Source organism: Palaemon carinicauda, chromosome 44 (assembly GCF_036898095.1).
Source record: "Palaemon carinicauda isolate YSFRI2023 chromosome 44, ASM3689809v2, whole genome shotgun sequence".
Lineage (NCBI taxonomy): Eukaryota > Metazoa > Arthropoda > Malacostraca > Decapoda > Palaemonidae > Palaemon > Palaemon carinicauda.
The window spans coordinates 2,969,635-2,996,730 of NC_090768.1; the positions used below are offsets into that span (position 1 = coordinate 2,969,635).

A 27,096-nucleotide genomic window follows, 5' to 3' on the forward strand; every position below is an offset into this window, starting at 1 on the left:
AAAACCAATTTTCACAAATTTTTCCTTACACATACAGTACTCTACTGTACTCTACACAAAATTATTAAAATATTGCAGTCATTTAATGATGAAAATATGGATATGCATGCACAGTAAACCTGAACTTTACCTTAGAGGAGTGTCGCTGCTGGCTTGATGGAGACGAGAGGAGGGGAAGGAGGAGGAGGGGGTTACTGCTTGGAGGGAGAATCTCCCTCCATGAGAACTTCAGGAACGTTGACTGGAGTTCTCTCGCGAGAATAGCGTTCACTATCACTGGTTTTGCGTTTGCGAGACTCTTGGTCGTCGTCTTTCACAGTTCTTTTCTCCCCCTTCACAAGATATTTTTCAATAGACACCTGCTTTTGTCTGTTCTTTAAAATTTTATAGAAGTGACCCACCCCATTATCGACTAATAAATTTATTGCACGGTCTGTTTCAGCCTTATTCGGGACATTTTCCTCAAGAAAACTGTTCACGTCTTCCCACTTCTTTAAAAAATCTTTTATCTCACTCGAAGACAGTGATTTTGCAGTGCCTCCCTCCTCCTCAGATGAGATTTCCTCTATTACCTCTCTTTGCTGCTGCTCGTGCAGGTCCTTCAGCTCCTCGGTGGTCAGCTGCTCCTTATGCTCCTGCAGGAGGTCGTCGATGTCATCCGTGTCCACCTCCAGCCCCATTGCCTTGCCCAAGGACACAATATCCTCGTCAACTGCTTCCTCCTGGTTGGGTTCGAACCCCTCAAAATCCCGTTCTGCAACGGCGTCGGGCCACAGTTTCTTCCAGGCGGAATTGAGGGTTCTCCTGGTGACTCCTTGCCAGGCTTTATCAATTAAAGTCAGGCAGTTGTAGATGGAGTAGTGATCCTTCCAAAACTCTCTGAGGGTAAGGTTGGTGCCCTCTGTTACTTCAAAGCAGCGCTGGAACATAGCTTTGGTATAAAGTTTTTTAAAATTTGAGATCACTTGCTGATCCATGGGCTGGAGTATTGGAGTGGTGTTGGGGGGTAGGAACTTCACCTTAATGAACTTATATTCCTCCGCTATGTCCTCTTCAATGGCTGGAGGATGGGCAGGAGCATTGTCCATTAACAGCAAGGCTTTGAGTGGGAGGTCCTTCTCCAGGAGGTATCTCTTGACTTCGGGACCAAAAACCTCGTTCATCCACTCAACGAAGAAGATCCTTGTCACCCAAGCCTTCGTATTAGAACGCCACATGACGTGCAACTTTTTCTTCTGCACATTGTTCTTCTTGAAGGCTCGTGGATTCTCCGAGTGATACACCAGGAGGGGTTTAATTTTGCAATCCCCACTGGCGTTGGAACAGAACAGCAGGGTTAGACGGTCTTTCATGGGCTTATGGCCAGGAAGGGCCTTTTCTTCTGCCGTGATATAGGTCCTCCTGGGCATTTTCTTCCAAAAGAGGCCTGTCTCATCGCAATTAAACACCTGTTGGGAAACGTAGTCCTCGGAGTCCACGAGACTTTTGAACTCTTTCACAAAAGACTCTGCTGCCTTCGTATCGGCGCTGGCCCCCTCGCCATGCCGAACAACACTATGGATACCCGTTCTCTTCTTGAATTTTTCAAACCAACCACGGCTTGCCTTAAAACTTTGTTTTTCTGCTGATGTGCCTGGCTCACTTCTCACCAAGTCCTCGTAAATGGTTCTTGCCTTCTCGCAAATCATGTTCTCATTTACTGAATCTCCTGCGAGCTGCTTTTCATTTAACCACACCATTAATAAATTTTCTACGTCATCAAGAATAGGTGGCCGTTGTTTTGACAACGACGATACACCTTTAGCTACTTTAGCGGCCTTTATTTCTTCTTTTTTCTTTAATATTGTGCATATCGTCGACTGCGAGCGATTGAAAAAACTAGCAATGTCTTTCACACGCATGCCTTGGTCATGCTTCTCGATGATCTCCTTCTTCATCTCGATCGTTATCATCAGCTTCTTCTTACTGCTTTCCTTCTTCGACATCTTAGGAGCCATTGTCTATCACAATAATACACAGTACAGTACTGTAATCACAAATGAATGAAAATAAAACAAATCACAAACCACGTGTAAAAATCACAAAGAAATCGTCCACGAATTCACTAAGTATGTATGCTATCGAGACGGCGGATACTGAGATAATGAACGAGTGAAGGGGGTAATAAAGGGGATTAGGGGGTGGTAGGTATGCGTGGGAGGAGTCACGTGACTCCATTGTGAGATGCTGTCGTTAAGTTATTTCCATGAAAAATGCGATCAGGAAGCGCGGCGTTAACACTTTTCCACAAAAAACGGCGCGTGGGAGGGAAATTTAAATTCGTTAACCGAGACGAATTTTTCAGAGAAAGTCACTTCGTTAACCGAAAAATTCGTAAGCGGAGTCGTTCGTCAACCGAGGTTCTACTGTATACATATATAAATATATATATATATATATATATATATATATATATATATATATATATATATATATGTTTGTATATATATATATATATATATATATATATATATATATATATATATAAATATATATATATATATATATATATATATATATATATATATATATATATATATATATATATATATATATATATATATATATATATATATATATATATATATATATATATATATATATATATATATATATATATATATGCATATATATATGCATATATATGTATATATACATATATATGTATATATATATATGTTTATATATATATGTATATATATATATATATATATATATATATATATATATAAATATATATATACATATATACTATGGGCACCATAGTGAGTATAGGAATGTGATATCCGGTGTCCCACAGGGTAGTGTTCTTGGCCCATTACTTTTCATACTATATACACATGACATGTGGTTTGGCCTAGAAAATAAGCTTGTTGCATATGCAGATGATGCTACTCTCTTTGCATCAATTCCATCCCCTGAATGTAGATCTGGGGTTGGTGAATCCCTTAATAGAGATTTAGCTAAAATTAGTGCATGGTGCAAATTATGGGGTATGAAGTTGAATCCTAACAAAACTCAAAGTATGATTGTAAGTAGGTCAAGGACGGTGGCTCCTCAACATCCGGATCTCAGTATTGATAATGTTTCTTTAAATTTGTATGACTCTTTCAAAATTTTAGGCGTGATTCTTGACAGCAAATTTACTTTTGAGAAACATATAAGGTCTGTGTCTTCTTCAACTGCACAAAAAATTGGCTTATTGAGAAAGTCTTTTAAGATATTCGGTGATCAATCTATTCTGAAGAAATGTTTTAATTCTTTTATTCTACCTTGTTTTGAGTATTGTTCTCCTGTCTGGTCTTCAGCTGCTGATTCTCATCTTAATTTGTTGGACAGAAACTTACGGTCTATTAAATTTCTTATTCCTGATCTAGATATTAATCTCTGGCACCGTCGATCAATTAGTTCATTATGCATGTTGCATAAGATTTTTCATAACTCTGACCATCCTTTACATTCAGATCTCCCTGGACAATTCTATCCTGTTCGTAATACTAGGCAGGCAGTTAATTCTAATAGCCAGGCCTTCTCCATCATAAGACTCAATACTACGCAGTACTCTAGAAGTTTTATTCCAGCTGTTACCAAGTTGTGGAATGATCTTCCTAATCGGGTTGTTGAATCAGTAGAACTTCAAAAGTTCAAAGTTGGAGCAAATGCTTTTTTGTTGACCAGGCGGACATGAGTCTTTTTATAGTTTATATATGACATATTTGTTGTTGACGTTGTTAATAGTTTATATATGATATATCTCTTTTGACATTACTTTTTTTAGAATGATTTATTGTTAATTTGTTCTCTTCAGTTATTTATTTCCTTATTTCCTTTCCTCACTGGGCTATTTTTCCCTGTTGGAGCCCCTGGGCTTATAGCATCTTGCTTTTCCAATTAGGGTTGTAGCTTGGATAGTAATAATAATAATAATAATAATATATATATATATATATATATATATATATATATATATATATATATACTGTATATCTATATATATATATATGTATATATATATATATATATGTATATATATGTGTGTATATATATATGTATATATATGTGTGTATATATATATATATATATGTGTATATATATATATATATATATATATATATATATATAGATGACCGCGGAGGTAGAAGAAGTAGGGGATTCAGCATTATGAAGCTTCATCTGTGGTGGATAATGTGGGAGGGTGGGCTGTGGCACCCTAGCAGTACCAGCTGAACTCGGTTGAGTCCCTTGTTAGGCTGGAGGAACGTAGAGAGTAGAGGTCCCCTTTTTTGTTTTGTTTCATTTGTTGATGTCGGCTACCCCCCAAAATTGGGGCAAGTCCCTTGGTGTATGTATGTATGTATGTATGTATATATATATATATATATATATATATATATATATATATATATATATATATATATATATATATATATATATATATATATATATATATATATAACAAATTCATAGATAATTTTTATTTTTCCTAACTATACGAACCTTAGTTATCTAATAGGGGTATTACTTTCGGCGTAGCTGAAATGACGAGCCATTAAAATTTAACGAGGGTTTACTACCGACACCGCTAGTTAGCGGGGGCAGGGCAAGGTAGCTTGCTAACCCCCCCCCCCCCCTCACACACACCTGTGCTTGAGCTCACTTTGCTTGGAGGTAGGACTTCAGGGGGAGGGGAATAGGGCTGGCAGGCAAGTTTGATTAAATAGCTAAGGTTTGTATAGTCAGGAAAAATACAAATTACCTACGAATTTGTCATTTGTTCCGTAACTGACATACAAACCAAGCTATTTAATAGGGGTGACTCACCCATTAGGAAGGGTGGACGTCCCAGCCAGTACTGGCTTTTTGGCTTTGCCCGGGGACTCGTTATTTGTGTGTGTCAGCACCTAAGAAACAAGGAATCCCTGCACCTCGCTAGAACCTTGCTATGCAAGGACTGCGGCCTACATAAGCAGTGTGTGAAGGTATAACGAAGTGTGACTTGTCCTAGGAAGTTGATCTGAAGTTCTTTAGATGGAAACTTGTAGACTAGGATTTTCTCAATACCACCTCGTCAGGGTATGGGATCGTGACAGTATTAACTTAATACTAAGAACACAAGGAAACATGGTTTACCTGCAGAAGTTTGAGGTCAGCTATGCAGAGAACCCACGATGCTGCTTTCCCCAAGAGAGGGGATGATGAAGAAAAGAATAAGGGCTAGTCAAACCTTTTCATTCATGCAGACTAAAACCGGGTAACAATGCCCTCAACCTTCTGCTACTTGTCCAATAAGGAGCTTGAGGTTTTAAACCAGCTGTGTGCAGCCACCACAGGGCCGATAGAGAACGTATCGAGCCTCCTGTGGGTCACGTCTTGCAGGTAGTGGACTGTGAAGGTTGTCTGACGCTACCACACCCCAGGTTGAAGGACCTGCGTCACAGAAAAATTCTTTTTGAAGGCCAGGGACGTAGCTACGCCGACATCATGTGCTCTAGGGCGACGTGACGGAGGAGGATCTGGATTCAGGGCCAGATGAATTACCCTACGAATCCATGCAGAGATGGTGTTCTTAGTGACCCTCCTCTTAGTCCTCCCTGTGCTAACGAATAAAGCTGGCACATGACGACGAATTACAGCTGTTTTTTTAAGATATAGCCTCAAACCTTACTGGGCATAGTAGGAAATGGTCTGAGTCATCTGTTACAGAACGGAGACTAGAAATCCGGAAGGAGTCGAACAGAAGATCCGCTACTCCCGGATTCTGAGTCTTAGCAATAAACTCAGGGACGAATCTGAACGTTATCTCCCCATATCCCCTTGAATGGACGATGTCATACGAGAGACCATGAAGTTCGCTAACACGCTTGGCTGAAGCCATAGCTAGTAGGAACACCGTCTTCCAGGATAGGTGGCGATCTGAAGCCTGGCATAATGGTTCATAGGGAGGTCTCTTAAGAGACCTGAGAACTCGAACCACGTTCCATGGAATAGGTCTCACTTCCGACTAAGGGCAGGTAAGTTCATAAGTCCGTATGAGTAGGGAAAGTTCCAGCGAAGAAGAAATGTCCATTCCCTTCAGCCTGAAAGCTAGATTTAAGGCTGAGCGATAGCCTTTCACTGCCGAGACTGAAAGGCGCATTTCTTCCTGCAAATAAATGAGGAACTCCGCTATTGTTGGAATAGTGGCATCGAGTGGAGAGATACCCCTTCCACGACACCAACCACAGAAGACATTCCACTTTGCCTGGTAGACAGTTGCGGATGACTTTCGCAGATGTCCAGACATCCTGACCGCAACTTGTTGCGAAAATCCTCTCTCCGCGAGGAGATGCTGGATAGTCTTCAGGCGTGAAGTCGTGGCGAAGCTACAGCTTTGTGGAAGATGTTGGCATGTGGTTGTCTGAGTAGATTGTGCCGTGGAGGGAGCTCTCTCGGTAGCTCCGTTAGGAGTTGCAGAAGATCCGGAAACCATTCCGCGTGATGCCATAGCGGAGACATGAGGGTCATCGAAAGATTGACCGATGTTCTGGTCTTGTTGAGCACCCTCCTCATCAGACAGAACGGGAGAAAAGCGTAAACGTCGATGTTATCCCACCGTTGTTGGAAGTCATCTTGCCAGAGAGCCTTGGGGTCTGGGACTGGGGAGCAGTACAGAGGAAGCTTGAAGTTCAGAGCTGTTGCGAACAGATCCACAGTCGGAGAACCCCACAGAGTCAGGACTTTGTTGGCTAGTAGATGATCCAAAGACCACTCGGTACTCACTATCTGAGACGCTCTGCTCAGATTGTCGGCGAGCACATTCCTTTTGCCTGGAATAAAACGTGCCGATAGCGGAATCGAGTGGACTTCGGCCCATCTCAGTATCTCTACTGCAAGATGGGATAGTTGCTTCGATAAGGTACCTCCTTGTTTGTTGATGTAAGCCACTACTGTGGTGTTGTCGCTCATCACCACCACAGAGTGACCCGCCAGGTATTGTTGGAACTGTTGAAGGGCCAGAAAGACGGCCTTCATCTCTAGAAGATTTATATGGAGGTACTTTTCTGATTCTGACCACAGGCCTGAGCTCGTGTGGTGCACTACGTGGGCCCCCACCCTTTCTTTGAGGCATCCAAAAACAGCATTAAATCCGGGGAGAGGACAAGAAGATCCACTCCTCTTCAAATCTCGTCTGTAACCCACCACTGGAGGTCCGTCCGTTCCGCAGGTCCCATAGGGATCAGGACGTCCGGGGAATCGTAACCTTGATTCCACCGGGACTTGAGTCGCCACTGGAGGGATCTCATCCTGAGGCGACCGTTGGGAACTAGACGAGCCAATGATGAAAGGTGACCGAGGAGACATAACCACGATTGGGCTGGAAGTTCTTCTCATCTGAGAAAAGGGCTTGCGACCTTCCTCAGCCTTGCTATCCTGTCGTCTGATGGGAAGGCTTTGTGGAGATTGGTGTCTATGATCATGCCTAGATATACCAGTCTTTGAGTGGGAAGCAGAGAGGACTTCTTGAGATTTACCATGATCCCCAGATCCTGGCAAAGTCCCAGAAGTTTGTCCCGGTGTTGAAGAAGGGATGACACCGAGTCTGCTAGGAGCAGCCAGTCATCCAGATAACGAAGAAGACGGATGCCGATCCTGTGTGCCCACGAAGATATTAGGGTGAACACTCTGGTGAAAACCTGCGGTGCTGTGGAGAGACCGAAACACAGCACTTTGAACTGGTATTCCTTGTTGTCTAGGCTGAATCTTAAGTACTTCCTTGAAGACGGATGGACTGGAATCTGGAAGTACGCGTCTTTCAGATCCAGTGTACACATGAAGTCTTGCGGTCTCACTGCTAGTCTGACGGTGTCTGCGGTCTCCATGCTGAACGGAGTTTGTTTGACAAACTTGTTCAGAGCCGAGTTGTCGATGACTGGTCTCCAGCCTCCAGACGCCTTCTTTACAAGAAAAAGTCGACTGAAGAAGCCTGGGGACCCGTCGAGGACCTCTTGGAGAGCGCCCTTCTTCAACAGGGTCTGGACTTCTGCCCGAAGGGCTTGCCCCCTTGCTGATCCCATGGCAAGGGAGCTCAATGACACTGGATTTGTCGTCAGGGGAGGTAGAGATATTGTGAACGGGACACGATATCCCTGACTGATTACGGAAATCGTCCAGGAATCGAGTTGCTGCCACCTGTCTGCGCAACTTTGTAGGCATCACTGGTGGACATGCAGGGGGACTGCCAATCCTAGCGTTTGCAGCCTTGGCTGCTCCCTCTAGGATTCTTACCTCTTCTGGAGGACTTTTTGCCTTTCTTGTCCTTGACAGGAAAGGGCTTAGACACCACTGTCTTCGCTGCTGCCGTCGGTTTTGTGGTCTTGGTCAGACGGGACTGCTGGGGTGCTGGAGGCTTATAGGGCTTAGATGTCAAAGCCCTATGAAGGAGGGAGTCTTGGTGGGACTTCCTCCACCTCTCGGCAGCCTGTTCCACATCCTTAGGCTCAAACAATTTTGTTCCTTCTAAGGAAGAATGCCTGAGCCTATTTATCTCGGTGCTAGGGACCTTCTGATGGAACCTCTCAGCCACCACATCCCAACGTTTCAGGATGGTGTTTGCCCACAAGTTCGAGACTTGGTGGGCCAGAAACTCGATCGTGCGAGTGCCTTAGAGGAGGAACGTCTCCATAGCTTTCCTGGTACGTTCTTTAGAGAAGTCCTCCGAACGTATCAGGATACCTAAGGTCCCTAACCAGATATCCAGCCACAAAGTGGCTTGCATAGCACACTTCGCAACCTTCTCTTGGTTAAGGATCTCGGTTGCCGAGAACGAGACCTGCCGGTTGGAGAGTCTCTCAAGAGGGACTCCCCTGGTAAGCTCTTCCAGCGAATGGTGGAGAGGAAGAGCTAAACAAGGCTCCTCCAAGATCTCGAAGTACCTCCTTTGCTGTACGCGAGGCGTGGGAGAAGCTTGTTGCTGGCACACGAACGGTTGGAGGAGGACAACTCAGAGAGCTGAACAGCGATCTTGTCCCTGGTACTCTTAACCCCTTGAGACCAAGGCAGGGCCACACTGATCTTAGAAGGTTTTGGAGTGCCGAATACGCGGTCCAAGACCGTGTCTTTGCCCTCTCGAGGCAGGATCTCTGGGTCGGCAAACCCATTGAGAGCCCTCATAAGAGTCAGAACCTGCCAAAATGCATGCTTTGACTCTTGTAGTTCTCCTCTGGATGTTGGACTTGCAGCGAAGTCTCCTGTCCCCAAAGGCTCTTCTTGGGGAGGTTCGCGGACGTTCTCCGAGAGGCTAGCTGGCTCCGTCCTAACTCTTGTCGAGGATTTTGGTACCATCTTCGAGTCCTTCGACTCCTTCCTGGAAAGGATGTAGGACTCTAACATAGACAGTGGCAAGTTCCCTTCAGCCCCTACCTGGGAAGACTTTTCAACGCGAAGTGGGGTTTCCCTCATTGGTGCGATGGGGGAACGTCTCACCTCACGTGACTCCCCTGAGGACGGGAAGTCCTCGTCCGACAGGGAGGAAGAAAAAGTCTGGGGGGGTGAAGGAACCTGCCTCGAGGGCTTGCGAGGAGTCAACTTAGTTCTCGGAGAAGTCACCGCGTCCGGAACTCCTCTTTTCCTCTTCAGAGGGGTAGAAACAGCCAAGGATCTGTGACCTAACTCAGAGAGAACAGGCTTGAAAGCCTGGGTAACTGCTCTGATTAGTGCACCGAACCATGGTTGTCGACTGACAGACAGCGCGTCTGTCAGACACTCCCTCTGGAGGGATAGGGATCGACAGATCCCTGGGAGGAGTTTCCATATGGGGGTTCGCCTGAAAAGAAAAAGGGATCCTGGACCTTTCTGGATGTTTCCCTTCCGCCGCAATGCGCGCTGTTATGCGCTTGCGGGGAGGGGAACGCGGCAATGGCAACCTTGCCGTGCGTTGTCCAGCAGCTTTGCGCGCGGGAGGGTATTGACTCTCGCACGGGGGCGCATAATGGTGCTCGCGCGATGGAGAACACCAGGGGTCGTTGTGCGGGAGAATGCTGGCGCGCGCGGGAGACTGATGGCCCGCGAGCGCAGGAGACTGCTGATGCGCGTGCGTGCGCACGGGCGATTGCGAGGGCGCGCAGGAGAGTGATGGCGCGTAGGAGCGCGCACGGGAGACTGTGGACACACAGGAGAGCGTGCAGGAGACTGATTGCGTGCGTGCACGCGCGGGCGCGCCGGATCAGGTCGTTGGACACGCGGGCGAGAGTTCGCGCACCCCAGTAGATGTCGTATGGCGTGCGCGCACGCAGGAGAGATATCCCTGGCGCGCGGGCGTGCAGTTGGAGCCTGTGCGCAACTGCAGGAGAGGATGGGCGCAGGCGCGCAGGGAGTGGGCGCGTATCCTCGTCGGAGCGAGAGGGTGATTGCGCGTGACTGCGCGATTGCGAGCGCTGGCACGCTGGAGACAGCAGTTGGCGCAGTGGCGAGCGCTGGCACGTAGGAGAAGTCTTCTTTGACTTCCCAACAGCGCCCAGATCCGAAGATCGTGGGCACGCAGGAGAGATTGCTGTGCGTGGGTGCTGGCGCGCAGGAAAGCGCTGACGCGCAGGAGAGCACTGGCGCGCAGGAGAGCGCTGGCACGTTGGAGAGCGCTGGCGCATTGGAGAGCGCTGACGAGTTGGAGAGCGCTGACATGTGGGAGAGTGCTGGCGCGCAGGAGGTTGATGGCGCGCAGATGAGTGCTGGCGCGCTACCTCAGGCAAAGCCTGGCGCGCAGGAGAACGTTGGCACGCATGCTCATCATTAGCATGGCGCGTAAGGGACGTATGCGCGCGATGGCGCATACGCCCTTGATGCCCCGTAATAGGGTTCGATGCCTGACGAGCATGCAAGTCAGGTTTCGTAGGCGCCTAGCGCGCATCAGCTCTCAGGAACGGCGACGGCAGGTCAGCAGGTCTGTCGGGTGGAAGGTTGACGTGTCCTTTGAAAGGACGACCTTCCACCGAAGGGGATCGCGAACGATCCACTGAGAGGTCCAGGACCATAGCAGGAACAGTCGGTGAACACTGACGAGGCTCCTCTGCGGCGGACTGCAACAGAGATGGTGAACCAAAGAGGCGCCTCCTTACCGCAGGTGAAGGAAGGCCTCTCTGGCGAAGAAGAAGGCGAGCCTTGTGACGGATATGCCCTCTAGGGGCCGTTGGATCAGCAAGCTGACCTTCTGCAGTCCTCCAAAGAGGAGTCTCTGTAAGTGAACTCCCCCAAGGGAGAGCAATACCAGCAGGAGAGACTGTTGGACTTAGTTTCTCCCTTGTTGGTTGAGCAGGAATGGGAGAAACTAAGCCTTCAGCTACTGCGGGATTTGAAGAGGCAGAGGTATTAGGAGATACCGCATTGGATACCTCTGACACCACAACATCGACAATCGACAGAGAATCAACCTCTGCCAAAGTCGGCGATTGCTTGACAGCAACACCCAATCGGATGTAGTCAAGTAATGCTTCCTTGGAAGGCGAACGCTCGAGCCCCAAGGAAGACCAAAGCTGCAATAGATGGGTTAATGACACATCCTCCCCGGGGGGGAGGTGGAGCTGCCTCGCTAGGTGAGGCAACGCCATCTCTCAAACCCCGAGTTTGGAAAACAGTACCATGGTCTACGCTTCCACTCGACAGTCTCTCGAAAGAGACCGATCGAGTGGGAGCTTTGGGCAATGGAAGAAGAGTCCTTGGGTTTTTCTCCTTTCAAAGAAACCTTCGAAGGAGAAAGATCCCGCCTGGACTTCTTCTTACGTCGGCGAGAAAACCTCTCCCAGTGGGAGGTAGACCACTCCCTACACTCACCACACTTGTTATTACTGTCACACCGTTGGCCTCTACAGTAAGGGCAAAGGGTGTGAGGGTCTGTCTCGACCGCTGACATCAATGTTCCCCAGGGGCGGTTGGGTAATCCAGGACAGGTGCGCATAATCGCAGAGGCCAACTTCACACACAAACCTGTCAAAGAGAAAGCAAAAAAGCATTAATGGCTGCCTAAGAGCGGCGAGGATGAAAGAGGACACGTCCGTCTACCATCCGAACCGAGAGCAAAGTGAGCTCGAGCAAAGTGAGCTCAAGCACAGGCGTGTGTGTGGGGGGGGTGTTTGCACGCTACCCTCCCCTACCCCCGCTAACTAGCGGTGTGGTTAGTAAACCCTCGTTAAATTTTAATGGCTCGTCATTTCAGCTACGCCGAAAGTAATACCCCTATTAAATAGCGTGGTTTGTATGTCAGTTACGGAACAAATATGACAAATTCGGAGATAATTTGTATTTTTCCTAACCATACAAACCTTAGCTATTTACATAGGGTATTACTTTCGGGGTAGCTGAAAGGCGAGCCATTAGATTTTAACGAGGGTTAACTACCCTCTCGCTAGCTAGCGTGCTACCCCTCCCCCAACCACACACCGGTGAAATGCCTCACTTCGCATAGAGGTAGGACTTGCCTTGGGGGACATGGCTGGCGGGCAAATATGTGTAAATAGCTAAGGTTTGTATGGTTAGGAAAAATACAAATTATCTCCGAATTTGTCATTTGTTCCGTAACCGAAATACAAACCACGCTATTTACATAGGGTGACTTACCTCTTAGGAAGGGCGGAAAGTCCCCAGCCTACTGGCTTTGGCTTTACCCGGGGACTCAGAATCCGAGTGAGCAGCACTTCGAGAAAAAGAGTCCCTGCACCTCGCAAGTGCAAGGAACGTGCGGCCTACATAAGCTTGTGTGTGGAGGGAAGAAGTGTGACTTGTCCTAGTAAGACGATCTGAAGTCCTTCAGCTGGAATTCTAGGTTAGGACGTTCCCAATACCACCTCATCAGGGTATGGGGGACGCGATAGTATTATCTTAATACTAGGAACACAAGGAAGCATGGTTGACCTGCAGAGGTTTGAGGTCAGCTATGCAGAGAACCCAGGATACTGCTTTTCCCAGGAGAGGGGAGGATGAAGAAAGAAGTAAGGGCCAGACATACTTCTTCCGTTCATGCAGTCTAAAACCGGGTAACAATGCCCTCAACCTTCTGCTACCTGTCCAATAAGGAGCCTGAGGTTGGACCAGCTGTTGTGTAGCCACCACAAGGCGATAGAAAACGTATCGAGACTCCTGTGGGTCACGTCCTGCAGGTAGTAGGCTGTGAAGGTCGTTAGACGCTTCCAGACTCCAGCTTGTAGCACCTGCGTCACAGAGTAGTTCCTCTTGAAGGCCAGCGACGTTGCGATGTATCTGACATCGTGTGCTGTAAGGCAACGTGACGGAGGAGGGTCTGGATTCAGGTCGTGATGAATGACCCCTGAATCCGGGCTGAAAAGGCATTCTTGGTGACCCTCCTCTGCGTTCTTCCTGTGCTCCCAAACCGGGGTTGCACGTGAGGACGAACTGCAGCTGTTCTCAAAGATAACCCCTCCGGTTCCTTACTGGGCAAGTAGGAGAAGGTCTGGGTCATCTGTTACAGAACGGAGACTCGAAATCTTGAAGGAGTCGAACCGAAGGTCCGCGACTCCAAGATTCTGAGTCTAGTGACCAACTCGGGGACGAACCTGAATCTGAATGTTACCTCCCCCTATCCTCTTGAAAGGGCGACGTCGTACGAGAGACCATGAAGATAGCTTACACGCTTGGCCGAGGCCAGAGCGAGCAGGAGCACCGTCTTCCAAGACGGGCGACGATTAGAGGCCTGACGTAATGGTTCGCAAGGAGATCTCTTAAGAGTCTTAAGAGCCCGAACCATGTTCCATGGAGGAGGTCTCACTTCCGACTGGGGGCAGGTAAGTTCGTAGATTCGTATGAGCGAAGAAAGATCCAGCGGGGAGGGAATGTCTATTCCTTTCAGCCTGAAGGCCAGGGTAAGGCTGAGCGATAGGCTTTCACCGCCGAGAGCGAAAATCGTATTTCCTCCCGCCGATAAACAATAACTCTGTTATTGCTGGAGTAGAGGCATCAAGGGGAGAGGTACCTCTCCCACGACACTAACCACAGAAGACTCTCCACTTCGCCTGGTAGACCCCTGCGGATGACTTTCGCAGGTGTCAAGACCTCCGCTCCGCGACTTGTTGCGAAGTGCCTCTTGTGAGGAGGTGCTGGATAGTCTCCAAGCGTGAAGCCGAAGCGATGCTACGGCTTGTGGTAGATGTTGCAGTGTGGTTGTCTGAGTAGCCCGTGTCGTGGGAGAAGCTCTCCCGAGAGTTCTGCCAGGGGATGCAGGAGGTCCGGAAACCGTTCTGCATGATGTCGCAGCGGAGCTCTCAGGGTCATCGATAGGTTGACCGACGATCTGGTCTCGTTGAGCCCCCTTCTCAACAGACAAAATGGTGGGAAGACGTAGGCGTTGATGTTGTCCCACCGTTGTAGGAAGGCATCTTGCCAAAGAGTCTTGGGGTCTGAGACTGGGGGGGTAGTAAAGAGGCAGCTTGACGTTCAAGGCTGTCGCGAACAGGTCCCCCAGGTCAGGACTTTGTTGGCTACTAGGGGCCAAAGACCCCCAGGTACTCTCTATCTGTGAGGCTCTGCTCAGATTGTCCGAGAGCACATTCCTTTGCCCGGAATGAAGCGAGCCGATAGTGGTGTTGAGTGGACTTCTGTTCATCTCAGTATCTCTACTGCAAGATGTTATGAAAATGTACCTCCCTGCTAGTTGAAATACGTCACTACCTTGGTGTTGTCGCTCACGGAGTGACTCGCCCGGGTCTGTTGGAACTGTTGAAGGGCCAGACTACGGCCTTCAATCCTAGCAGATTGATGTGGAGGTACCCTTCTGGTTCTGACCCCCCCCCTTCTTTGACGAGTCCAAGAACAGCATCGAATGCGGGGGAAGGACGAGAAGATCCACTCCCTTGTAAAGGTTTCCGTAGGTCAACCACCACTGCAGGTCTAATCGTTCCGCTGGTCCCATAGGGACCAGAAAGTCCGGTGAATTGTTGCTTTGATTCCACCGGGACTTGGGCCGCCAATACAGGGATCTTATCCTGAGGCGACCGTTCGGAACTAGACAGGTCAAGGAGGAAAGGAGACCTAGGAAGTGTAACCAAGATTGGGCTGAAAAGCTCTCCTTGTCTGAGGAAAGGTTCTGCGACTCTCCTCAGCCTTGCTATACAGTCATCTGATGGGAAGGCTTGGAGATAGGAGTCAATATCATTCCTAGATATCCCAGATGTTGAGATAGAAGCAGAGAAGACTTCTCGAGAATTACCATGATCCCTAGATCTTGGTAAAGTCCCGGAAGCTTGTCTCGGTGTTGAAGAAGGGTCGATTCCGCGATTCCGAGACTACCGGAGTTAGCCAGTCCTCCAGAAAGCGAAGGAGGCAGAAGCCTGCTCCTGAGTGGCCATGAAGATATCAGGGTGAACCTTCTGGTGAAGACCTGCGGTACTGTGGAGGGATTGCAACACAGCATCTTGAACTGGTACATCTGTTGTCTAGGCTGAATTCCAAGTGTTCCTAGAAGACGGATGGAATGGGATCTGGAAGTACCCATCCTTCCGATCCAGTGCATATGAAGTCTTGTGGTCTCGCTACAAGTCTGATCGATTCTGCTGTTCCACGCTGAACGAAGTTTGTTCGACAAACTTGTTCAGAGCTGAGCGGTCAATGACGGGACTCCAGCCTTCAGATGCTTTCCTTACAAGAAAGTCGACTGAAGAAGCCGGGAGGGGGAGCCGTCGACGACCCTTTGGAGGGCATCCTTCTAGAGCATGGCCTCTTCTGCCCGAAGGGCTAGCCCCTTTGTCGGTCCCATGGCATAGAAGCTCAGCGACACTGGATTCACTGTCAGTGGAGGTAGAGATGTTAAGAACGAGACGCGATATCCTTGGCTGATCACGGAGATCGTGCAGGAATCGGCCCCGGGATGCTGCTATCTGAAAGAGCAACTTTAGGCATCCCCCCAGTGGGAAACCTGCAGGGGGGTTGCCAATCCTAGCGTTTGCGGCCTCGGCCGCTCCCTCTAGGATTATTGCCTCCCCGGGAGGGCTTCCCGTCCTTCTTGTCCCTGACAGGAGGGGGCTGCTGTTTGGACACCTTGTCTTAGCTGCCGGAGCCGGTTCCGATGGCCTAAGCTGACGAGGCTATATGTTGGGGCGCTGGAGGCTTGCAGAGTCTGGATGTAAGCGCCTTTGGAGGAGTGAATCGTGATTCGACTTTCTCCACATTTCAGCTGTCCATTTCCCCGTCCTTGGGCTCAAACAAGCTCTTTCCAAGGATGGAAGAGTGTCTGAGTTTGCCAACATCCACGGTTGGGACTTCCGAGAGGAACCTCTCGGTCACTGCATCTCAATGCTTCAACATCGAGTTTGTCCGCAAGTTCGAAACTTGGCGTCGGAAAACGATGGTGCTTGTGCCCGAGAGGAGGAAAGTTCCCATGATCTTCCTGGAGCTTCCTTGTACAAATCCTCGGGTCGCAATCGGAGAGGGAAATCCCTGGTAAGCCCCTTCACGGAATGGTGGAGAGGAAGGGCTAGACCAGGCACCCCCATTTGATGGGGCCTGCCTGAAAAGAAGGAGAAGAATGTTGCCCACACACTTCTGAAGATTCTTCCTGCTCTTGCGCGCGCCATGCTTTGCGTTCACGAGGTGAAGATCGTGACGATGATGATCTGGAAATACGCGCTCCAGAAAGCTCGCCAGGTTGCCCGTGTCGCGAAACCCGACGGGAATCGCGATCGAGAGCGCCCTGGCGCTCGCGCCAAGATACAATCGATGGTTCGTGGGCGCGCGGACGAGTGGGCGCGCGTATCGTTGGTTCGCACGCAGGCGAACGTGGGCGCACATGCGAGCGGGCGTGCAGGCGAGTGGGCGCGTGGGCGGTGGTTCGCGCGCAGGCGCGGCTAGAAGAATCAGCAAGGGTGTAGAACCAATGATGAGGTTGCGCGCAAGGGCGGGCACAGGAGACTCTCGTGGGCGCACGGGTGCAGAGACTAGTGAAGATCGTTGGCGAGGAGGTGAAGGAATAATCTTCTTGCCTGCGCCCAGATCTGGTAGATCGTGGGCGTGAGGGCGAACGTTGGCGTGCATTGCGCACGTCAGGAAACACAGTGAAGGAACAATCTCCTTGCCTGCGCCCAGATCCGGAAATCGTGGGCGCAAGAGCGAACATTGGCGCGCATTTGCGCACATCAGGAGGCGCGCAGATGTGCACTGGCGAGCAGGGGAATCGTGGGCGTTCAGGAGACCGTTAGCGCAAATGGCGTGTGGAAGAAAAGGGAGCGCAGGTGTGCCGAGGGCGAACGTTGGCGCGCATTGCGCATATCAGGAAGGGGTGCGCCGATGTGCGGTGGCGAGCAGCCGATCGTGGGCGTTCAGGAGACCGTTGGCGCCCATGGCGCGTAGCAGGAAAGGGCGCGCAGATGTGCGCTGGCGAGCTGAAGAGAGCTGGCGCACAGAAGGTCTCAGAAGCACAGGTGAGTGCTGGCGATCAAAAGATCTATGGCAAGACTCAGCTACAGGAGATCGTGGTCCACAGCAGGCATCACTAGAGCGCTACTGCGAGGAGATCGTTGGCGCGCAGGTAAAACCTGGCACTTAAGGGACTTACCCACATTGTGGAATAAGCCCCTTTGCCCCGAAGGGACCGATGCCCGTTGGAAACGAGGTGCGTTGGCGCCCACTGCGCATCTGCGTCCAGGAACGGAGATGAAGACTAGAAGGTCTGGCAGGAGTCGGAGATCGCGAACGATCTTCCGAGGGTCAGAGAAGCAGCTGCAACGGTCGGTACTCGTCGAAGAGGATCCTCTGCGGAGCAAGTCGAATGAAGATGAAGACGACCTCGGACAGGAGCACCATCCTCAGTCCTCCGAAGAGGAGTCTGATAGTGAACTCCCCCGAGGGGAAGAATCACTTGCAGGAGAGACCGTTGGCATCAGCTGCCCCCGAAGGGGACTGAGCCCTCACCAACAACAGCAACAACAGCAGGAGGAGTCCTCCGAAGAGGAGTCTCTGTGGTGAACTGGGGAGAAGCACTCGCAGGAGAGACCGTTGTCATCAGCTGCCCCCAAAGGGGACTGAGCCCTCAGCAACAACAGCAGGAGGAGTCCTCCGAAGAGGAGTCTCTGTGGTGAACTCCCCCGAGGGGGAGAAGCTCTCGCAGGAGAGACCGTAGAGCTCAGCTGCCCCCCCGAAGGGGACTGAGCCTTCAGCAACAACAGCAACAACAGCAGAAGGAGTCCTCCGAAGAGGAGTCTCTATGAGTGTCCTCCCTCGCGAACGAGAGAGGAACACTTCGTAGAAGAGACTGAAGATGGAGCCCATAGGGCCGATGGGTCAGCAAGTGACCTATAAAGAGCAATCCTCCGAAGAAGGGCTCCTGCAGCTGCTCAGCCCCTTGAGTGTAGCTGCAGTGCAACCGCTCAGCACCAAGAGCATAGTTGCATGAATTCCATGGTCCGGGCTTGCAACCGCTCAGCCCCTTGAGCAAGGTTACAAAAGCGGTCGCTCAGCACCAAGAGCATAACCGCTGGAGGACCAGGAACAAATAATAATAATTATAATAATTAAAGTAAGAGAAGTTCCCCCCAGAAGGGAAAAAAACTCAAACCACCTGGGCAGGGAACCTCCCTCGGAAGGGAAGTTACCCACCCAAGGAGGCGAACCTCCTGAGAGTTCTAAGATGAACTGAAGAGCTGTCAATTGTCACGGGAGAACTTCCTGACGAAGTCCTATGGAGGAGGCAGCAACAGCAGACTCCCCAGGCCCCAACAAGACAGCTCTGCTTCATTGTCACATTAGGCAAACGAAAAAACTAGATCGTTAACTGTGAAAAAAAATAAAAAATAGTAATTAGTTAACATTCATTCCCCCGGGGAGACTCCAAAGAGGAACCCCGAGGGAAAAGAACACAAGAATTACACAACAGGCATGTGCCCTCATCCCCCACTTACACTCACGGGGAAGGGGGAAGGGCGGAGAACTGTAACAAAAACAGAATTATAACAATTAAAATTATGTAATTCAATTAAGAATGTTCACTAAAAGTAAGAACGAAAAACCCCGAAGGGAAGCGTTCTACAAAAAGCTGAAAAGTTAACAAATACAATTAGATTTCATAAAAAACAATTGAGATAAAATGAACGGCGTAGCAACTCCACCCGTCACGGGAAGGAAGCTACCGTAGTACGTAGTAAAGGTAGTACGTAGTAAAGGGTGAACGACCTCGAGAGAGAGAGAGAGAGAGAGAGAGAGACCGTAGTCAAACTACACTCTCACGTCCTTCGCTGAAACCCACATTCCCCGTAGGAAAGGAGGAGCAGCGGAGAAACAATAATAAGTCCAGCGATGACGACTCCCCACGGCGCCCGAGGAAGGAGCCGAAGGACCAAGGAAGAGATCACGATCCATGAAATTACACCATGGTGGCCTGACTGCCGGGCAGACTACACGGTGATAACTTACACTACACACACACAGCACGAACACTGAAAAGGAAACTTACTGATTTCTATACTCAAATACAGTATATACATAAACATGAAAATATATTTACAGTACATATATATTGAGTATTAGAAAAGTAAGTAATTAAGTAAAGACAAAACATAAAATGGCTGCCATGCGAGGACGGGAACAGAGACGTCTGTTCGTCGTCCGAGCCAAAAGCGAAGTGAGGCATTTCACCGGTGTGTGGGAGGGGTAGCAAGCTGCCCCTCCCCTACCCCCTCGCTAGCTAGTGTGAGGGTAGTTAACCCTCGTTAAAATCTAATGGCTCGCCTTTCAGCTACGCTGAAAATAATACCCTATGTAAATAGTGTGGTTTGTATTTCAGTTACGGAACAAATATATATTGATATATATATATACGTAGATATATATAACTGTAGATATATATCTATATAAATATATCTATATATATATATATATATTAAATTATTTCCTTTCTATGAACTTCCCAACATTCATATTGTTTCTCCAAAAGCTGGGTTTATCGACATTTATCCCTATAATTTATAAATAAAATTTCCCATTTTCTTTCCAATCAATACACAAACCTCTAGTGAAGTAATGAAACACCGGCAATTTTAATGTGTGGGTGTCATTACCAGAAATAAAAATGTCTTAGCTGGGAGTCACAAGAGAAAAAGTCTCTAGTATTTTATAAATATTTTAAGGTTAGTAGAGAATTTCACAGAATTATGTACTGTACATAGGTATGGAAAATCTTTTGAGTTACTAAAATTCTGGATAAATTTATCTAAATGTTTAAATATCCAAAATAATACTGTGGATTAACTATTTCTTTTTTTTTCAGCCAATAAAATTTAGTGTTTGCCCAACAACACCAATTGGGGAAAATAAAAAGGTAGCTGCTACAATAAAGACAGTAGCAAGCAACGGAAATGGCACAATATGTGGCTGGATGGCTGACATTAGTGGCTGGGAATCAGTAAGAGATAATACCATGCAGGTCTGTGGAAAAGAAGGGTTGCTTGAAGCAGCAGTCACCAAGTGTAAAAGTGCATGAAAGGTGACCTGCAGCCCAAGACAAAGCAAGAGGCAACCTTACTGGACCTAAGTTACAGGGGCTCTATCCGTTTCATAAATTATGGGACAACAATCGCTGTGGAACATAAGCTGCTGGTGAAGGAGATTCAGAGAACTTGCAGGTTGAGGAATTTGAAAAGGCATCAGTGGAAAACCTTAATGAGCAGTGGTTATATATACAGTACATTTCTTTGCCAATAAATGCCACTGAACTTCCTGGATGGCATTGCTCTCATTGCTCATCTCAGTAGCTATTATGGCAACTTACAATCAGAAGATTGTAATTAACAATGTTTTAATAACATGAAAACACATCTTTTAATACATCATAATGAAACATTCATGCCTCCTAACAATTCCCAGAAGGCACACAATGAAATGAAGTAAGAATGGATCAGGTAACAGACCAGTGTACGAAGAGTACGGGTGTTCCTTTTGACTTTTACTAATGCAAGAGACAAATATTTCACAATGGTTAAAAGCAACTTATAACTAATAGGTTGTATTGAACAAATAACCTTTGAAAAAATAGGAGTCTTTCCTACAATACTTATAATATGAGTTCCCTTTACAAACCCATTGCCTTCAATTTCTCATAAAAAACAAAAACGTTCCGGGACTACTGGGCACACAAGGTTACCAAAATACTACTGCTTTCTTTCCATGTTTCATCCAGGAAAAGACCATTCAGGACTCATTTTAACCACCCAAAAAGAGCCATAAATAATTTTCCTCCTAAAAACAGTATTGCAGTTTTTTTTTTAAACTCAAATAATTTTAGTATAAAGTGAAGTTAAACTAAACAAAAAACACAGAAGAGATGAAAATAAAAATAAACTTACCAAAAGTCAGGAATGCCAGGCTGGGAAGGAGGATATCCATAAGATAGAAAGAGGTGGTCGACAGTAGGAGGAAATGCATGATGGAGCAATGCTTTGCATATACGAAGGTCTTCCCCCACAGGAGTAAACTTAAAGCTAAAATTTATAACACGTAAATTCTGTTGACAGAAAAAAAATAAAAATACAATTACAAAAAGGTATAAAAAGATTTTAAATCTTTTCCTTATAAAAATTAAAAAATATATATCAAAATAATACTTATGCAAATATCTATACAATGCTCGGTGAACCATCTCAGTTTATTAAAATTCCAAAATCATTACCCATTACAAAATGTTTTGTAAAATTACGGAAATTATATTCATCAAATATATTTTTAAGCTCTAGGTCCCATAAACAAACAAAAAATCATAACACTCATAATTAGTTGGAAATGAGCAATGCCACCAAATTCTAGCAATTTTTTTGTTTCACAAATGTAAGTTATAGCTAACTTTTGAGGTTGAAATTTAAAGGATTGTTAGTACTGGTAAACATAAAAAACAAGACAACTTCACTGAAAAAATTACCATTGTCCCCTACTAAAAATTACATGAATTTTTTTCATTGTAATTACAAGGCAAAAATTTTCCTTTTGTCAGTTTCAAGCAGGCACACTTCATATATAGGGTACCAGTGAAAGTGAATTTATGCTAAACTGTACATATTTTCCCAGTCGAAACTCGCCCTTGGAAGTTTTATATTCGTATGCACATTTTATGATGACAACTACTAACAAGACTAGTACAAAATCAGTCATATGATGCCCTTACACCCCACGCAGTGTTCATGTGATTTTTACCCCCGTTTTCACACCTTTTAACCCTTTTACCCCCAAAGGACGTACTGGTACGTTACACAAAAGCCATCCCTTTACCCCCATGGACGTACCGGTACGTCCTTGCAAAAAAATGCTATATTTTTAACAATTTTTTGAGAAAATTCAGGTATTTTCCAAGAGAATGAGACCAACCTGACCTCTCTATGACAAAAATTAAGGCTGTTAGAGCAATTTAAAAAAAATATACTGCAAAATGTGCTGGGAAAAAAATAACCCCCTGGGGGTTAAGGGTTGGAAATTTCCAAATAGCCTGGGGGTAAAAGGGTTAAGCAGTCGCCTTTAGATGAGTTCCTTGTAAAAACTGAATTGAAGAATGTAAAAAATGTCAAATAAGTGTCCATAAAGCATAAATTAAGTGATTCAGTAAGAGATAGAATCCATCTTTCAAGATAGATAACTCCTGATGTTTTACCAGAAATGCTCATTGAAGGAGATTCTCCTTTCAAGCAGTAACCCATACCTCCTCTCTCGTCTCCCTCACGCCAGCCATGATTCTCGTCAAAGGTAAATTTTGAGTTAATTTGTCAATAGTTCTTTTTTTAAATTACTGATTTTAATTTACTTCTGATGTTAGAGGTTATAATTTATTCACTAAATTCCATTACAAACCTTAGAAAATGAGTGTGTACCGTGTGTGTATTTATGGACTTGTGAAATGGATGTAGTGAAATTACCTTTATTACTTATAGAAAATTTGCTTAAGAATACAAGCATTTTAGGTTACAAGCTCACTTCCAGAACGAATTTAACTCATAAACCGAGGTACTACTGCAGTAATAGTAGTCGTAGATAATGAGAGGTGGGGAGGCTAGTCATATAGATCCAATACTAATCCTTTATTTTTTCAAGTTTATCAACCAAAGTTGCGCTTTCAATGTTTATATTACATTAAATATTGGGTAATACTAACTGAAATACGTGTGTGCAAATATAATACTGTACAGGGGTTCGTTCTACTTATAGTGTGCCTTGTTAGCACAGTAGATGATACTTCAGTTTCTTTCTAGCATCCCCTCAGTCCCCATTGCCTTTCAATTTTTACCCACAGTTTTTGGTTTCTTCCTAGTTAATGGTATAACTTATCTAATTTTACCATGCTCAAATTTTCCTTCTCAGTTAAAAACAAATCCTCTGGGAAAACGCTGTGAGAGCCTAAATTTCTAATGTGACTCGGTGATCTACTTTAATTTTCAACAAATTTGATAAGATAAAAATCAGTAAGTTGAGATATCTAACAAAAGTAGAAAAATTAATAAAACTTAAGTCCTTTAGTTATCTGGTCATAAGCACATCATATAACATAATAAAAGCCAAAATAATGAAAATAGTGAGACAAACTTATCAACTTATATAAAAAAGTACAATATGTTTAAAGTCGAGGAAGCTTTTAATGTTTAATTATTACAAATTTGATATGAAATTTAAAAACAAACTAACTTGAAAAAGTGTGTTTAAATGGACTACAAAATATGAAAAATATTGTAATAATAATCACAAAAATGGAAAAATAATTTGGAAAAGTGAAAAACTGTATACAGTACTGTAATGTATAGGTTTGGAACTCTTAATATGACAGTGAAGTGAGGACTAGTCATGGTAAAGAAACAAAAATGTATTGTGGGAGGAGTGAAAGAATCAGAGACAAACAATGGTACTGCCTCAATCATTAGTTACACTAACAAAGTTAGACCTAAAAAAATTAATTCTGTTCACAAGGAAACAGAATCATATTTATAAAACTTTATATTTCTACACTCGCCTAATGTTCATATTGCTTTGGCCTCTAGAAGCTTGGAATGTAAATTTTACTCCATAAAATTAACTCTGAATGCCGTTGGGTGTGATATGTATCCTCAAAGTCTTCACTCCCTATACGACTGATGGATCCCAAAACAGATATCCTTTTTAATGACTGCATTCTTTAAAAATTTAATTTTGCACCTTAACAAAATATAGCTTTATGCCAACGGTAGAACCTTAGTTGAACTTCACTGCTATGGGTTTAGAATAGCAAAGTATCCTGCATATATCAGCTGTGCATGCGCCAAATGCTCTAGTCGACGATTTTCTCTTGACTTTGCTAAGAGTATGAAGCATATGTGCAGATATTTTGGTAAATTTAAGCTGGATATACGCCTTTGATCATTATACAAAATTTATTCAGATACAAAATATAACCCATGTTCTATTACAATTCTGATTATTCTGTCATTAAGATATAACAATTTAAAAAAAGAAACCAAAACACATTATAGGTAAAACATTATGGTCGCTATAATGATTTGAAAAAAATATTTTTTTTCTTATTATCCTGCTAGCACTCAGGAGCTCAGTCCTGAGATTGAACAACACTTAATTAACTGTGAAGTCATCAAAGAGTTAAGAAGTGTTCCAATTTTCTCTCCTTACACTTCACTAATGCCTCTAATAAAGCAAAGAGATCAACCTCTAACAATAATGCAGCACATTGGATACCTTCCTCAGTCTCTGTCAAAATACTTTCCTGTCCTCTTGATGCCACAAGTCAATGGGGAGAAGGGTGGGCATGTACAGTATATTAGGCGAGTTTAGAAATAAGAAATTTTATTATTAAAATTCTGCTTATTTCTATGAAACTCCCCTGACATTTATATTGCTCACTACCACACTTTAGAGGTGGTGGGTAGCCAGTGAAGGAAAGAGATAGGGCATTTAGTTCTCTTATCAATTGAATAACATTCGAGACTTACATTTAGTCTAAGCTTTATGGCACTATAAACCCCAAATGACATTTTAAAAACTACTTAATCCTCTAATTACTCATTTATTTGACCAAAAACTTAATCACTGTGCTACACAAATATTCTTCCAATATTAAACATATGAATTTGAAAAGGCTACTAAACTGGAACCCAAAAGTATAATTCAACCAAACCAACCACTTGAAATTCACCATTCTACCAGACCATACCCGAAATGCCATCATAGGTCTTAAGCCCCACAATCATGATACATAAACCAGGAGTCCTTAAGAAAAGCATTCCTGAACAGAGGTTGTGTGTATAATACTGCAGCGCAAAACAAATCAGGCACATTATACCCCTAATGGTTGTTGAATCGTCCAAACAATATCAGACAGGTCTTATCTGTCTAAAGTCTGTAGAATGGTATAAATAAAATTATGTCACTTAAGGGGAAAGGGAAAAAAATTGTTGTAACCCTATCTAAAATTATTTTAGCTCTGAAACCAGGTAAAGAAAAAATCTGCTTAAAAACACTGCTTATAGCTCATTGATGTTTTCTGATGCCAAGCCAACAGAACTAAAACTTTCAATGTGTGATCTTAAGCAAAAGTTTTTCAAAGGTTCAATGCATGAACTGTTTAAATGCTGTAGACTACTGTAGGTCCAAAATCCAAAAAAATATAATGACTACCGGTATTGTAAATCTTCCTGATATTAGAACCTAAACATCTACCAAAATGCTTGATACGAAAAATCTAATCTTATTGCTCAAAAACAGAAATCACCATATATTTATATCTTCAATGGGTGAAACTGAAAGATTCTAACCACAGAAAAGGAAATGTAAAAATTTAAAAACATTACTATAACTAGTGCCGGTAACTGATAATATCCATTGCTTTTGATATATATCATTGGTAAACTGTCTTTTGGAATCTATAATAGCCCACCTAGAGAACTTAAGAGCCATTTACTTCTAAGGATATGTTGGATAGGACTACATATGAACATCAATTGAGAACAGCAACAAGAAATATTATTATTAATGACTAATCTTCATGATCATCTTTTAATAATCTATTTCAGACATTACAAAACAATTATCCAATAGATTACACTAAGCAGGTAGAGGAACTGAAGTGTATTTGATTAAGAGACTTGTTTTGCAAGTGAGGTATTAATTCCTACAATTAACCTAAGTGAAAACTTGTAATAAGCTCAGCTTGTTAGTGAATGATGCACAAAGCCAATTAATATTGAAGCAATCAAACAGTTTTAAAAAACTTTTGAAAGGTTAAATAAAAAGAGAAACATTTTGGCCTCAAGGAATCCTGCGATTTGCCACCCCAACCATATAATGAATAAAAGAGTTAAAGGGGGCTTATTTCATTGAGAGGAGTGATATGATATTCAGATTACCATCTCAACAAATAAGGCATAAGCAAATACTTTGAGGCACTTACTTCAGTGGATAAAGGGGTATAAGGATCCAAGGTACCATCTCGGTCTTCTGCCTGGTAAATTCTTGGTATTTAAAATATAGCTAGAAATGAAAGAGTACAAGGCTTTCACAGCAGAACGATCAAAAGTAATTAAAGAATTTGAGGCTCTACGAGAGGATCTCAAATCTGGTAGGAGCCATGTACCATCAGAACCCTTCATGAACGGTGCAGTAAATTATCTAAGCAACACTTGAGGAGTTCAGCTTTGGTTTGAAACAGGGTAGGTTAGGCCTCAAATACTACCCTTCATCAAAAACTTAAGGCCTTCTGAGCGTCTACAAAAAAACGCTAATAACATTAAAGTCTTAATAAGCTCAAGACTATCAAAATGAAACTAAAAGACTGTAGTAAAGTCAAAAGTTGGAGTGGCATTTGCATCATCATTCCCTCTATAAACAAGTGGCCTTAGCCTTCTGAGAATATCTCCTAAACTTAAAGTAAGCTTTTACGCTTTGAACTTAATCAGATCGTGAAACATACTTCTCCGAGAGATTCTCTAAATTAAAATATTGTCTCCGATACGAGACGCAGAGAATGTAGATCCTGATCAACGAAAAACAATTCTTATGCACAACAATGCAACGATTGCTAATGAATCCAGAGAAGACCTTTTAAAACCATTAAAATAAGTATAAAAAACAGAA

The 27,096-nt window shown here is 44.9% G+C and overlaps 1 protein-coding gene across 1 annotated transcript in view; it reads right to left on the minus strand.

Annotated features, from left to right (window-relative positions):
* LOC137634337 (myotubularin-related protein 10-B) overlaps positions 1 to 27,096 on the minus strand; it is a 291,307-nt gene that overhangs the window by 120,877 nt on the left and 143,334 nt on the right. Inside the window, exon 5 of the mRNA XM_068366732.1 lies at positions 21,348 to 21,505. Coding sequence (XP_068222833.1) covers positions 21,348 to 21,505 — 158 coding nt within the window. The remainder of the gene's footprint in view (positions 1 to 21,347; positions 21,506 to 27,096) is intronic.